General features: G+C 43.6%; 1 protein-coding gene and 1 pseudogene across 1 annotated transcript in view; one reads left to right on the plus strand and one right to left on the minus strand.

Annotated features, from left to right (window-relative positions):
- Window positions 1–12,187, minus strand: part of RNF8 (ring finger protein 8) — a 34,859-nt gene extending 22,672 nt beyond the window's left edge. The window contains exons 1-2 of the mRNA XM_041771909.1: window positions 11,954–12,187; window positions 4,757–4,885 (exon numbers count right to left, since the gene is read on the minus strand). Of these exons, the coding sequence (XP_041627843.1) occupies window positions 4,757–4,885; window positions 11,954–12,064 (240 nt within the window). The 5' untranslated portion in view covers window positions 12,065–12,187. The remainder of the gene's footprint in view (window positions 1–4,756; window positions 4,886–11,953) is intronic.
- On the plus strand, window positions 10,611–11,089 carry LOC121500304 (annotated as a pseudogene).
- Window positions 12,188–15,442: the final 3,255 nt, after the last annotated feature.

Genomic DNA, 15,442 nt, shown 5'->3' on the forward strand with positions numbered 1-15,442 from the left:
CTTTCACACAACATTGTTTGTGAGATTTATCCATGCCGTTGAATATAGTTCATTCATATTCATTCTAGTACAGTGTTTCACTATAAGACTGTATCTAGGGCAGCCCGGGTGGCACAGCAGTTTAGCGCCTCCTGCAGCCCAGGGTGTGATCCTGGAGACTGGGGATCGAGTCCCGTATCAGGCTCCTTGCATGGAGCCTGCTTCTCCCTCTGCCTGTGTCTCTGCCTCTCTCTCTCTCTCTGTGTTTCTCATGAATAAATAAATTTAAAAAAACTTAAAAAAAAAAAGACTGTATCTACTGTTGATGAACACTTGGGTTGTTTCCTTGGTAGTGAAAATATTGTCATGAGGTATATACATATACCTCGTAACTAATAAATAATGCCAAATAATTTTTCATAATGGTTGTGCCAATTTATAGTTCTATCCAAAGACTATTTGCCCCCATCCTTACTAATGCCTGGCATTGTCAATATTTAATTTTAGCCACTCTGGCAGATAGGTAGTGGTATCCCATTGTGGTTTTAATTTGCATTTCCCTGATCACTAAAGAGGCTGAACAACTTCTCATGGATACTGAACATTTGGATATAATCTTTTGTGAAGTGCCTGGCTCTTGCCATTTTCAAAACTGGGTTATCTTTCTTTTTCTTACTGATTTGGAGTTCTGTACGTATTCAAACATAAGTCCTTCATCGGTTATGTGTGGCAATTATCTCCACTCTGAGTTTGCCTTTCATTCTCTGAATGGTGTCTTTTGATGAATGGGGGTTAATTTTAATGTGATACCAGCAGTATTTTTTAAAAGAACCCCAGGTAAGCACAAAAACTGGAAAAGGGGTTGAGAGTCACTGCTCTAGCTGCTGGAAGACCAGAAGCTGAACTGTCCCAAGCAACAAGGATTGTTCATAGATAGTCTGATTCATCACAGACATTAAATGCCAGAGCGTACAGAAGCATGAAGGCAGGAATCACCAGGGAGCAGGCGAGTAACAACATGAGAGGAGGAGAAGAATGAGAAAGGTTTAAACAACATGCCTGAGTCTCGAGGACTTGACACAAGCAAACCCAATAAGGCATTTTAGGCTGACTCTAAAACAACCAATTTTCTGAAAGAGCTAGACATTAATACATAAGATGAGCTATCTGAAGAGCTTTTCAACTGAAATGTACACAACTACAACATTTTTGTGCAGAGTCAGCAGTCCTCCAAGGTTTTTCTTTCCTTAAGTCAATTTAAAACTAAAATTGCATTTGTTGCAATTTTTGGATCTGTACTTAAGCTTTCAGTTTCTGGCCATTCCAGCATATAAGAGAGACCATTTAATGAAGAAAGAGTGTAGTTCTGAGTTTTGAATTATTAGAAATCTCTACCTCTTAAAAAGACTTGGCAAATGACTTCAAATATGATCAAAACAATAATGTCCTGCACCTGAAATTCAAATCCTTCATTGGAAGAAGAGGACTGCTGCCAAGGCATCATGCCAGAAAAGAAGCCACAAAGAAAAGGAACATCTGTTAAGGGGGGGAAAAAAGGTGGGAGGAGTGCTTTTACCTGTAAGAACAGTTGCTACATCAAAACATTTGAGTCACGGCTTCTCTTAAAAATCAGTTACCTCACAAATGGAATCAGAGCTAAGAGGCTTAAACCAGAAAAGACTTGGAAGAATCAAGAGCCTACCTTCCCTCTGTATTATCGGTCTGAGACCTAAGAGAGGAGTCTCGTGGTAACAACAGCCCTAGAAGAAAGGGTACACAGGTACACAGCAGACGCTGGACAGCAGCCCAGAAGTACAGTCTTGATCTGTGGCTGGCACGGGCTGCCTCTGTGACCCTGAGGCTGATGTTCAGGGAACACTAAAACCAGCGGGTGGCTTCCCTACTTCTCAAAATCTGCTATCCCATACATGGAGTACATCCAAACTGCACATAATCAAGGAGAGAAGCACCACAGAACTCACCTAATACCACAACCCCATTTCTCAGCCAACTTTGATAAGGAAAATATCTTTTTCTAAGGTGGTCTGAAAAAGCGATTGCAGGGGGCTTTAAAAGCTGGCCTCTATAACTTAAATATGCATCATTAATTTTTTTTTAAAATCATACAACCAGTACAGGTTTCCCTTGCTGTCCAAAAGTAGTGTTCCCATGAAGCCTTTCTTCATAAGCCAACGGTGTAAAAGCAAAGAAGCAATTACCATTAACTTATATGGAAATTTTTTTTATTGTTCCCATATCCAAAATATAACCTCTCTTAGGCTTTTCTGATACCTCAGGACATCGCTTGATAACAGATGCACAAAATAAATCGAGATTATTAAAGCACAGATGCTCGCAGACATAGTTCAAAACTATGGCACCTTGATGCTGAGATGTTGAGTGCAGTTCCCTGGGAAAGACCTTAGCAGGGCCACTCTCAATGCTCTGCTGCGCACTGCCTCTGTAACAGCTCACTGCAAAACAAATGTTAAATGCTATTTTTGCCCTTTTTTGGTACAAGTGAAAATCCTCTTCCAATTTCTTTTCACTAGCAAATACAGGCACCAAAGTAGGTGTTTTGTAAAAGCAAAGTGTAGGATGGATAATATGAACTTTCCAAAAGCAGGGCATAAAGCAAATCAGTATACTTACTTCACTAGTGTTTGACAATAGCACATAGTAGAGACTTATTTATGTTTGAGCCCTGGCTCATTCACTTATTCAACCACTGAGTTAGAAGGCCCCGGGCAAGTAAATTTATCTCTCTGGGCCTCAGATCCATCTGTTCCCAGAAGAGGTTAAACTTGATCATCTCTGAGGCTCCCTTTTCAGTGCCAATCTCTATTCTGCTCATAATACCTTGCCAAGAGTGCCAAAACAATTTACTCAGCACTTATACCCTCTCCTTCCACACAGTGCCAACTCAATCCTAATCAGGAAGGTAGTTCTCAACAGCTTAATCTAGCAGTTTATTATCTGCTTTGTTTTTTTTTTTTTTTTTGAAGATTTTACTTGAGAGAGAGAGAGAGAGAATGGGGGGGAGAGGAAGGGCAGAGGGAGAGGGAGAAGCAGGCTCCCCACAGAGTAGGGGACTTCATCCCAGGACCCTGGAATCACAACCTGAGCCAAAGGCAGATGCTTAACCAACTGAGCCACCCACGCACCCAAATCCAGCAGTTTTAAGCCTGCCTGCAGGGATACCAAGTGTAATAAGAAATACATATTGGGTCTTTATCTCTTTTTCTAGCACAGAGCTTCTAAAAACTTTTGGAATTTCCTAAGTGGTGAGACAGAAAAGTGTCTTTTGTTATGTTGATGATGCAACTCTCAGTTCACCTATGAATGGGGTCTAACTGCTAGGATAACCAACTCTGTGACTAGAGGATTGAAAACTTTCAGTCCCGGCCCTAACCTCCTGAGAGGAGAGAAGGGCTGGACACTGAATTGATCACCAATGGTCAATGATTTCATCAATCATGCTATGTAAGAGAGCCTCCATAAAAACTCAAAAGGATGGGTTCAGAGAGCTTCTGGGTTGGTGACTGCATGCACAGAGGTGTTGAGTGGGACACCCAGACAGGATGTGAAAGCTTTGTGCTCTTTCCTGAATACCTTGCCCTACACATCTCTTCCATCTGGATGTTCATCTATATCCTTTATCCTATCCTTTCATAATAAACCGGTACAGAAGCAAATGTTTCCCTGAGTTCTGTGAGCCAGTTTGGCTAATTAATAAAATCCAAAGGGGGGGGGGAGGAGGCCACTAGAACCAGTTGGTTCCAGCTGGTTAGAAGTACAAGTAAACAGTTTAGACTTGTGACTAGCATCTGAAGTCCAAGGAAGGACGTGTCCTTAGAGCCTCCAATCTATAGCCGCTGGTCAGAAGAGTACGTGTTAACCTGTGGAATCTGATGCTATCAGAACTGAGGTGATAGCGGGACACTGGTGTCCCAAGCACTGCTTGGTGGTATGAGGGTAACCCCCACACACACCTCAGAACTGGTCTCAGACCATTCACTACCCTTCCTTCTAACAGATGTCTTTACAAGCCTTCCAACCAGAGCAGTGGAAGATGGTGTCTGAAGACATTTCCTACTTCCTAATGCCTTAGCTGTCAACATTGGAATTTTTCTCAGTGCACAGTCTCTATTTTCATAGTATCCCTAGGTGCTTGTCTATCTGTACTTTAGGTATTTCCTAATTGCTAATGTAAACACACTATTTTTCACCTCCCTTAGTATTCACACCAGACCAGTGATTTTCAAATTTGTTTAAAGTAGGAAAATCCTTTATTTGAAGGAACTCTTCCGCAAAACACAAATATGTAAAACGGATTAATAGGAGGGTGGGAGTCTGATGGAAAGGCACAGGGAAGGGAAGGAGCTAAGTGCAGTCAGCTCAACTCCTTCCTCCTCTGAACCACAGGTATACTCCAGAATATTCATCAGATTCCCCAGGTCTTTGGATCTATGACTCACAAAGGCCAATTCCTCCAGTAACTTAGTCTAGTTTCTGGAACAGGACCTACTGCCCCACTTCAGGTGTTTCTTCAAAGTAATGAACTTTCATTCAAGTTATTAGAAATCATTTTGGCATAATCTAATCTCTGGTAGCATAGAGAAATGGTTGTCTATGCAGAAGACAACTGGGTGGCTACAGGAGCGGATAACTTTCAGACCTCTCAATTTTGTATTCTGTATTATGCACACACAAAAAAGTAATTTAAAACTAAACGAAAATTCAGTAAAAGTCATTAAGCATCTATGGATTCCTGTACCTTGTTATCCATAATTGTCCACTGGCCCTCGACGTTCTGCTTCAAAACACAGTGGTTTCGGGAAATCATCAGAGGGCAGATTTTTGATACCAGTTGGTATGTGACACCAAATCCTCGCCCTATGGTCACCTAGGAAGACAACAATGTAAGAGACATAATCGGTCATTTTGCTGCAAAGGGAGGTCCTTTACAATCTTGTCAACCAGCAATATTCACATGTCTTGACTTATGAAACCAGCCTCTTGTGAAACCCAAAGAACTTAGCAGCTATCTCCTTCAGCTATCACAAGGGCCACCAGGTAGAAAAAGGCAAGAAGTTCTGATAAGAAGAGACAGCTGAATGAAGTTAATTATGGAATGTTGGAGCTGGGGACCTTGAACTTTCATCGTAAGATGGAGAAATCCTTTCTACACACCCTCTTCAACTAGTCTTAAACACTACCAAGAACTACAGACTTTATACAAGGCAGTCCTTCCAATTTTTCAATGGCCTTGACTTGGCATCTTTCTCCCTATAAATTCCATCCTTTGGCCCTGGCTCTGCCCTGAACACCATGAGAAAATCTCCAATCCCCGTTCCGCTTGACAGCTGTAAAGTGTCTACATAGTCTTCTCTTTTCGTAGCCCTATTTTCCCAGTTACTTCAAACCTAACTCCCATGGCATGGGTTTGCATCTCTTTGCTATCCTAACAGATCTGTGAAGAGACTCCTGATTTATTTTTATTCCTAGATGCCACATTAAAAAAATAATTTTTATAACACAGTCAAATGCAAGCATCACTTTCCCAGTTCTAGATATCATCATTGGAGCATATAAACTGCATTAGCTTTCATAGCAGATCTGTCGTGCTGCCAATGTATCCTCAGGCTTAGGAATGATTAAATTTCTTGGTCTAACCCTCCTCCAAGAATTGCTATGCTAAGTCATGGCTCTTCTGTCCTATACTTGACTAGTTGGTAAATTTGGATTCGAGTGCAGGACCTTACATTGATTCCTGTTAAATTTCATCTTGTTAGTTCAGCCTATCACATGAACTTGTCAAGACCTTTCTGAATTTTTAATCTGCCATCAGACATACTCAATATCCCTTCCAGCTTTGACTCATCCACCAAATTGATATGAAGCCTTATGTACATTCATTTAAGACACAGATAAAAAGATTGAAACAGGATGTAGCCAAAGGCAAAACTCCCAGGAAAGCATAGTAAACATTATACCACATAATCTGGGTACACCTTTAACCAGTTGTAATTCAATCAAAAGTCTTTGCACTGAGTCCATATTTTCTATCTTATCCTTGAATACAGCATGAGAGCCTCTGGAAAAGGTTGCAAAAGAAGTCTCAATTCTTTTATTTTATTTTATTTTATTTTATTTTATTTTATTTATTTATTCATGAGACACACACACACACACACAGAGGCAGAGACACAGGCATTGGGAGAAGCAGGCTCCATGCAGGGAGCCCGACATGGGACTTGATCCCAGGTCTCCAGGATCACACCCTGGGCTGAAGGCGGCGCTAAACTGCTGAGTCACCCGGGCTGCCCAAGAAGCCTCACTTCTCACCTACCATACATTTCTGATAGACCAGTAGAGTTTATGATAACCCTGTCAAGGGAGAAAATGAAATTCTCCTGAAATCCAGATCTTAGAATGTCCTGTTTATTCTTCTTGGCCTACAAGCCACCTCCATAATGACTTGATACCAGTTGGTATGTGACACCAAATCCTATAGCACAACAACCTTAGCTGGGAACATTAAGCCAAATGGTCTGTGGTTTTCGAAAAGCTACCCATTTTGTTCCTTTTGAAAGTCTTTCAGAATCATGCCTGTCTTCCTCAGTCCCTCTAAGACCTCCATGATACTTACTCCTTGTCCCTCCGATCTGTTCTTCCCCTATAACTCTCATCTCAGTAACTGACACTACCATCCAAGCAACTGCTTAGCCCCAAACTGGAAGCCATCTTTGATTCTTCTCATATTCAAATCAGCAGTAAATTCTACTGGTTGTAATTCAAATATATTCTAAATCTGTTCAATTCTATCTCTATGGCCAATACCTTAGTCCAAACAATGTGATCTCCAGCTGTTTTTGCTCCTGCCCTGTACTCCCTCACTCAGACCAACTTCATTCTTCACACAGCAGTTGGGGTGGTAACGTAAAAACTTTAAATCAGACCATTTCCCTTCTTTCCAAACTATATTAACAATCCACTCTTCCTTCCATAGCCTACAAGGCCTGAATGTCCTAACCCCCTCCAATTCTTTAGTCTTATACCACAGTCAGAAACATCACTACCGGAGGGCCTTTTCTCCAGTCCCTTCTACTTAGAAGTCTTCTCTGAGACATCTGCATGGGCTCCTTCTCATCTTTCAAGTTTCAGCTCCTCAAAGGCCTGCCCTGATTACCCTAAAGTTGTTGCTTGCTCCCTCCCCTACCACTGTATTCCTTAATGTTGTTAGCATGCATTTGTCACAATCCAAAATCATTGTTTGCTTTACCTATTCTCCACCCCTTACTAGAATATAAATTTCATAAACAGGGACTTATCTATCTTGTGTACCACTGTATCTCTGTACAGACAGAGCTTAATAAGTGTGAGTGAATGGAAGAATAGAGCTTATGAGTCCTCCCAGATTCTAGGATGAGCATTTTTTTAGGTCAGAAGTTGGAAACTGGGTTATTACCACTAGAAACTACAGAGCAGCAGCCAGGAACTTACAATCTGACTTAATTTCTTCAGTTTTTTGAACAGCTAGCCAGAAATTCCACTTACTATCCAAGTTCCTCTGACTTTATATATATATATATATATATATTTAGAATATATATATTCTATATATATATTCTTTATATAAACATATATCTTTTAAAAATGGAATGTTTAGGGGCATCTGGTTGGCTGGGCCCTAGGGCATGTGCCTCTTGATCTCAGGGTTGCCTCTTGATCACAGGGTCGTGAGTTCAAGCTCCATGTTGGGCGTGCAGCCTACTTAAAATAATTAATTAATTTAAAAAATTTTAAAGATGGAACGTTTAAGGATTTATCTGTCATTCTGGAGGAGTAAGAATTTTCATGTAGGCAGCTTTCTTTTTTTTTTTTAAATATTTTTATTTGAAAGAGAGCTGAGCAGGGAGCCTGATGTGGGGCTCGATCTCACAACCCTGAGATCATGATCTGAGCTGAAATCAAGAGTCAGCTGCTTAACCAACTGAGCCACCCAGGCACCCTGGTAGCTTTATTTCTAATAAAGGAAGTATTCCATATCCATTTTAATACTTGAGAAGAGACAGTATTGCCATTGTGAGCTGTCTGGATAAAGTATTACAGAAAAGGAAGATGAGTGCCTTTTTCTGAAATAGCCTCCTATAGAATCTGAATCCAGGGAAGTAAGGAACGACTCTTTTTCACCCTTCCCTTTACTGTCTGGTCCTACAATTTACCTAGGTACAGCAAAGAGTCTGTGGTGAACTTATCTGGATATCCCAGCATCGTTTGCACATAAAAGTAAATTTCCCAGTAAAAATGCCAACAAATCATCAATGCAAAACTTGAGGGTTGTTTCAATTTACAACAATTTTTGCAAGCCATTGTCCTTACCCACCTTCACATTCCAAAAGAACAGTAACATTTGACTAAGTATTTTATAAGACTGTGTTTGAGTGTGGAACATTTGCAGGGCTCAAATTAAGAAATACATGTAAAAGCCCAAGCCCGAAACAAAGTAAAGTACAGCTACTAATATCCAGATGTTAATATCTTCATTTGTTGGGGATCCCTGGGTGGCTCAGCGATTTAGCGCCTGCCTTTGGCCTGGGCGTGATCCTGGAGTCCCGGGATCGAGTCCCATATCAGGCTCCCGGCATGGAACTTGCTTCTTCCTCCTGCTGTGTCTCTACCTCGCTCTCTCTCTATGTCTATCATAAATAAATAATCTTAAAAAAAAAAAAAAAAGTAAAAAAAAAAAAAATCTTCATTTGTTAAACTTCTCAAAGGTAAATGCTTCTGGAAAAAGCCAGGAAGGGAAAGGTCAGTGCTCAAACTAAAATAATGTGTGCCTAGGGGTGCCTGCGTGGCTCAGGAGGTAGAGCATCCAACTCAGTTTTGGCTCAGGTCATGATCTTGAGGTGGTGAAATGGAGCCGAAGTCCAGCTCTGTGCTCAGCGGGGAATCTGCTTCAGATTCTCTCTCTCTTGGGACACCTGGATGGCTCTGCGCTTGAGTGTCTGCTTTTGGCTCATGGCGTGATCCCGGAGTAGCGGGATCAAGTCCCATGTCAGGATCCCTGCATGGAGCCTGCTTCTCTCTCTGCCTGTGTCTCTGCCTCTATCTCTCTTTCTCTGTCTCTCATGAATAAATAAATAAATAAATCTTAGAAAAAAAAGGGGGATCCCTGGGTAGCTCAGCGGTTTGGTGCCTGTTTGGCCCAGGGTGCAGTCCTGGAATCCCGAGATCGAGTCCCACATCGGGCTCCCGGCATGAAGCCTGCTTCTCCCTCTGCCTGTGTCTCTGCCTCTCTCTCTCTCTCTCTCTCTGTCTGTCTGTCACGAATAAATAAATAAAATCTTAAAAAAAAAAAAGATTCTCTCTGCGCACGGGTGCACGCTCTCTCTCATACTATAAATAAACAAATAAAATCTTTTTAAAAAAAATGAATGTGTGGGGGATCCCTGGGTGGCTCAGTGGTTTAGCGCCTGCCTTTGGCCGGGGGCGCAATCCTGGAGTCCCGGGATCGAGTCCCACGTCGGGCTCCCGGCATGGAGCCTGTTTCTCCCTCCTCCTTTGTCTCTGCCTCTCTCTCTCTCTATGTCTATCATAAATAAATAAATCTTAAAAAAAAAAAAATGAATGTGTGCCTAATGTGGACTTTTAGGCACTGATACCTAAAGAGAAAAAGAGATTGGGGCAGAGGGGTCCTCTTGGTGTTCTTCAAATTACAGCACACAAGTAACCCTTTAAAACCTCCTGATCATTTTTCACACCACACTAATAAAAAAAAAAAAAAACAAAAAAAAACCCCACAAAAAAAAAAAAAAAAAAAAAAAAACCCTCCTGATCAGGGTGGCCCCGGTGGCTCACTGGTTTAGCCTTGCCTTTGGCCCAGAATGTGATCCTGGAGACCCCGGATTGAGTCCCACATCGGGCTCCCTGCATGGAGCCTGCTTCTCCCTCTGCCTGTGTCTCTGCCTCTCTCTCTGTCTCTCTCATGAATAAATAAATAAAATCTTTTTAAAAAATAAATAAAACCTGATAAAAAAAAATAGGTAAAATAAAAATAAAACCTCCTGATCTAGCAAGTTAAGGCTAGACCTGAATCTCCTGACTGGAGGAACCACTGTTCTAGGATAGTGCTAAATAATCTAGATCTTGGCATTTGATTGTACAGCCTGCATAGCTGTTCTCAGATACTTCACTGTATAAAAGTGTCTTTCTCCATTCAAGCAATAAATTCTTTGAGGGCAAAGTTGCTATTATTTATCCCTCTCATAACACAGGAAAAAAACCATAAATAATAAATATTTGGGAGACTGAATTGAGACTATGTACCTTGCAGAAACAATCTAGCTCAATGTACACAATGATCAAGACTTATCTTTCCTACAAATTATTTCCAACACCCAATGGTTCCCAGTCACCACCACAAGCTGGTCCCTGATCCAGCTCTCCTTTCCAAGCTGATTGCACTCTAACTCTCTCTGCCTCCTCTTCTAGCACCCTCTCTAAACCACCACCCCAACTGCCCTCAACTGGAGCCATGCTTCACCTTCTCTCGTTTCTTTTTTGCTTTCATGACTGCAATAGAAAACACTACAGGGGACGGAGTGGCCAATGGCCTGCAGAGCAACATGCCCAAGTTTTATTGTGACTACTGCGACAACATACCTCACCCATGGCTCTCCATCTGTGAGAAAGACACACTGCAGTGGTAGGAAACACAAAGAGAATGTGAAAGACTACTATCAGAAATGGATGAAGAGCAGGCTCAGAGCCTCATCAACAAAACAACCCAGCATTTCAACAAGGAAAAGTACCTCCTACTCCATTCTCTGCTCCTCCTCCTGCAGGGGCAATGATCCCACCTCCCCCCAGTCTCCTGGGGCCTCCTCGCCCTGGTATGATGCCGGCCCCCCCTTTGAGGGGCCCTCCCATGATGCCAATGATGGGCCCTCCTCCTCCTGGGATGATGCCAGTGGGACCTGCTCCTGGAATGAGGCCACCTTTGGGAGGCCGCATGCCAATGATGCCTGGGCCCCCAATGATGAGACCTCCTGCCCGTCCCATGATGGTGCCCACTCCGCAAGGAATGACTCGACCAGACAGATAAGGAGAGACAGAAACCTCTTTATATTCATTTTATATTACTTGTTCTACTTCACCAGGATATCCTGGTGCTGTGTCTCTGGGTGTTTTCTTTTTTTTTTTTTTTTTTTTCTCTGGGTGTTTTCTAACAGCATGACAAGGAAGACTTGCTTCCCCTTCCTATCAAAGAGAGAATAGTTTTTGCAGGGGAGTAGTGGGACACCCCCCCCCCAAAAAAAAGGGCAATTTTCATTTGTATTGTGAAATGTGAAAATAAAATTATCAACTGTTTTAGTTAAAAAAAAAAAAAAAAAAGGCTCACAGGATAAAATGTGGATCCTCCTAGAGCGTCGATTTGCCCCAAGGGTTGGAAAGGAAGACAGTTTTACATTACAGTGCGTGCATCTGAAGGGACATGACCCAAACTCAGTGTTTTTCAAACTAAACTCGAGAAAGTTCATGCTTTCCCGCTGCCCCCACCCACCAACCCGGACCCCCGGCTGTTGGTCACTCGCGGTAGAGGTGGACTGGGCCCCTCAGGGCTGGGCGCGACCCGACCCCGCGCCGCCCCAGGCCCCTCCCAAGCCAGCTGGTCGGCTCAGCTCCCACGCCCGCGGCTCGCCCAGCCCCTCCCTCCAGCGCCTCCCCGCAACCCGGCCTCCCGCCCAAGGTCGCCCCGCAGGCGCAGGCCGCTCTCAAAGGGGCCATCTTTCCTCCCGAGCGGTCCCCAGTCGACCCCAAACACCTCGCACCTCGACCCCCGACCCGCCTTCACTTGTCTCCGCTCCGGCCCGCCCCCACCTCCCCGCTCCATTCATCCCTCCCGCCCGGACGCCCCGGCCCCGCTGCCTCCAACCCGGTCCCCCGCCCCAGGGCCCCTCCCCCTCACCTCGTTTCCGTCCTCCAGCAGCAGCCACTCGGCGTTCATCCTGGCCCGCCGCAAGCACCACCTGCGGCCACCGGCGCGGTCTCCCGTGACCAACGAGCCGGGCTCCTCCATAGCCCCGTGTGCCCCAGGTCGCGGTCAGCACAGAGCGAGACCCCCGCCCGGGTTCCCGCCGCCTCTCAGCCTCGTCGCCGGCGCCATAACTAAACAACAGACAGAAGCAATCGCTACGCGCTCGCGATCGATGTGAACTCCCGCTCGGGCTGCGCGCCCCGCCCTTTCGGCGCAAACCAGAGTCACTGCGCCTGCGCCGGGGCGAAGCCGCGTAGAGGGGGGCGCAGGTGTGCTGCGATTCCGCCCCAGGTGGGACGGGGTCGCCCCGCAAGCCGCCCCTAGGTGGAGCTGCTTCTCATCTTACCCGCGTCCCTTTTATTTATTTTTTTTTTATTTTTATTTTTTATTTTTTTTATTTTTTTTTTCCGTATCATTATTTTTAATGTCCAATGTTTACAATATGAGGGCCGGGGCTGCTTTCTCCTCAACTCAAGTTTATAAATTTTCAATTGGCTTGTGAGGCCAATAGGGATACTTCTTCTTGTCTAATTTGGTTTCTGGGAAGACTTCATTCAGGTCCTCAATAGTCATCTGATCAAATAGAATTATGTTCTTCATCTTCTCCAGCTCTTTTTCATATTCTTCAATCCTGGCCTTTGAGAGGGACAAAAACTCAGCACAGCTTTTCACATCTTCTTTTTCCTCAGCATCCACCTGGACAGTGTATTTATCCTCTGGCACAGGAACCTTCAGGGCATTAAACTTCTTCTCAAAGTCATCTACCAAGCCAGCCTTTGCCACATTGGCCTTGTAGTAAGCCCAGTCGATAGCAGGTGGTTTCTCAGGAAGAGTAGCCAACCTGGAGGTAAGCATCTCATTCCAGGATTTCAGGCAGTTGGCAATGGCCTTCTGGTTTCGGGGTATGATCTCCCCAAAAGCTACCCAGTCAATGGTTTTTAGAGCAAGTTTTCACCCAGCCATCTTGAGATCCTTCACCGACCCCGGCGGCCCACAGTCCACCCCGCGTCCCTTTTAATTTTTGATGTTGCTTTATGGTGAGTTCCACGTTACCTAAAACTATAACCAACTTTTAAACAACTTTAAACTTGTGACAATTTTATTTATTTATTCATTCATTCATCTATTTTTAAAATTTTATTTATTTATTCATGAGAAACACACACACACAGAGGCAGGGACACAGGCAGAGGGAGAAGCAGGCTCCATGCAGGGAGCCCGACGTGGGACTTGATTCCGGATCCTGGAATCACGCCCTGGGCCAAAGGCAGATGCTCAACCACTGAGCCACCCGGATGTCCCAAGCTTGTGATAATTTTAAAATAGGTCTGATGGCACCTGGCTGGCTCAGTCAGTAGGGTATGAGACTCTTGATCTCGGGCTGTGAGTTCAAGCCCCACCTTGGGTGTAGAGCTTACGTAAAAAGAGCACAAAATGTTTTGAACCTGTTCCTAAATAGCATCTGTTTTGCATGACCTCTTTTTACTACTGAAGTTTTCAAAACTTAACAGTAGAATCTATGGAGGTGGAAATCAGTTGCCTGGGGCTAGGCGCGGGGGCCAGGACTAAAGGAAAAGGGACGTGAGAGAATTTGGGAAGGTGATAGAAATGTTCCAAAACTGGATTGTGGTGATGATTGCACAATTGTAGACGTTTACTGAAAAGTCACTGAAGCATTACATACACTTTCATTGGACAAATTTTATGATATGTAAATTATCCTCAATAAAGCTATTAAAAGCACCACCACCACCACCTGAACTTCTTTTCTTTGATCCTCCATTATAGTGTGGTAGCTGCTCCCTGTAGTGTGTACCTCTGTGATAACACCTCCTCTTGTCTTTTCCATTTCCCGATACTTGGTTAACAATTTTCCTATATTCTAAAAAAAAAAAAAAAAAAAAACACAACAATTTTCCTATATTCTGTCAAGGGAAAACACATATACTAAATGAATCATACAAAGCACAACAGTAAAGGGCTAACATTTATTGAGAACTAAGGGCCAAGTACTAAGCCAAGCACCCTACATACTTTATCTTATATGCTCCCCACAAACACTGTGATGATGGTGGTTACAATTATAATTCTTATTTTAAGTTTGATGAGAAAAGAGGCACAGAGAGGTTTAGCAATCTTCTCGAAGTAACAAGTTAAATGGTAGAGTAGAATGCCAATTCAGTTCTGTTTCCGGAACCTAATTTCCTAATCATGGTTGCAACCCCAGCCTGGAGCTTTATCTGTGTGGCACGGTCATATCAAGAATTTCAGCCTGAGGGATCCCTGGGTGGCGCAGTGGTTTGGCGCCTGCCTTTGGCCCAGGGCGTGATCCTGGAGACCCGGGATCGAATCCCACGTCGGGCTCCCGGTGCATGGAGCCTGCTTCTCCCTCTGCCTATGTCTCTGTGACTCTCTGTGACTCTCTCTCTCTCTGTGACTATCATAAATAAAAAATAATAAATAAATAAATAAATAAATAAAGATGTGTTTCTTTAAAAAAAAAAAAAAAAAAGAATTTCAGCCTGAGGGGTACCTGGGTAGCTCAGTGGGTCAAGCTTGGTTTTGGCTCAGGTCAAGATCTTAGGGTCTCTGTGCTGGCTCCAAGCCCAGCATGGAGTTTGCTTCTCCCTCTCCCTCCCCCTCTGCACCTCCTCCCTGCCCATCCCCCAATCAATCAATCAATCTTTTTAAAAAAAAGAATTTCAGCCTATAATATCACAGACAGGAAAATTGGTGGGAGCCACAACTGTACTCATGCAGATGCTTTCCTAGTCTTTGGATTACATGTCTGTTGGTGCCTCCAATCCCACCTTAGCATTCTGTCCCAGGAATAGCAAGTGCATCTAGAGGCCATCCTGACATTTAGTTGGCATGTCCCCTTAGGCTCTTCTTGGCTGTGACTTACCTTGTTTTTCATGACCTTGACAGTTTTGAGGAGTATTGGACAGGTATTTTGTGGAATATCCCCAAATTGAGATTTGTCTAATGTTTTTCTCATGCTTAGACTGGGGTTATAGGTTTTAAGGAGGAAGACCATAGAGATAAAATGTCATTCTCATCATATCATACTGAAGGTATATACTCTTAACATGAATTATCACTATTGATGTTAACCATGATCATCTGGCTGAGGCAGTGCTTGTCACGTTTCTCTTCTATAAAGTTTTTCTCCCCTTTTGTATACTGTGCTTTTTTGAAGGAAGTCACCATGCACAGCCTACACTTAAGGAGTAGGGAGTTATGCTCCACTTTCTTAAGAGCAGGGTATCTACATAAATTGTTTATAATTCTTCTGCATGGAAGGGGCACCTGGGTGGCTCAGTCAGTTAAAGCCTCTGTCTCACTCTTGGTTTCAGCTCAGGTCATGATCTCAGCATTGAGATTGAGCCCTATATCAAGCCCCACATCAGTCTCTGTGCT

Source organism: Vulpes lagopus, chromosome 1 (genome assembly GCF_018345385.1).
Source record: "Vulpes lagopus strain Blue_001 chromosome 1, ASM1834538v1, whole genome shotgun sequence".
In the NCBI taxonomy this organism is placed as follows: Eukaryota; Metazoa; Chordata; class Mammalia; order Carnivora; family Canidae; genus Vulpes; species Vulpes lagopus.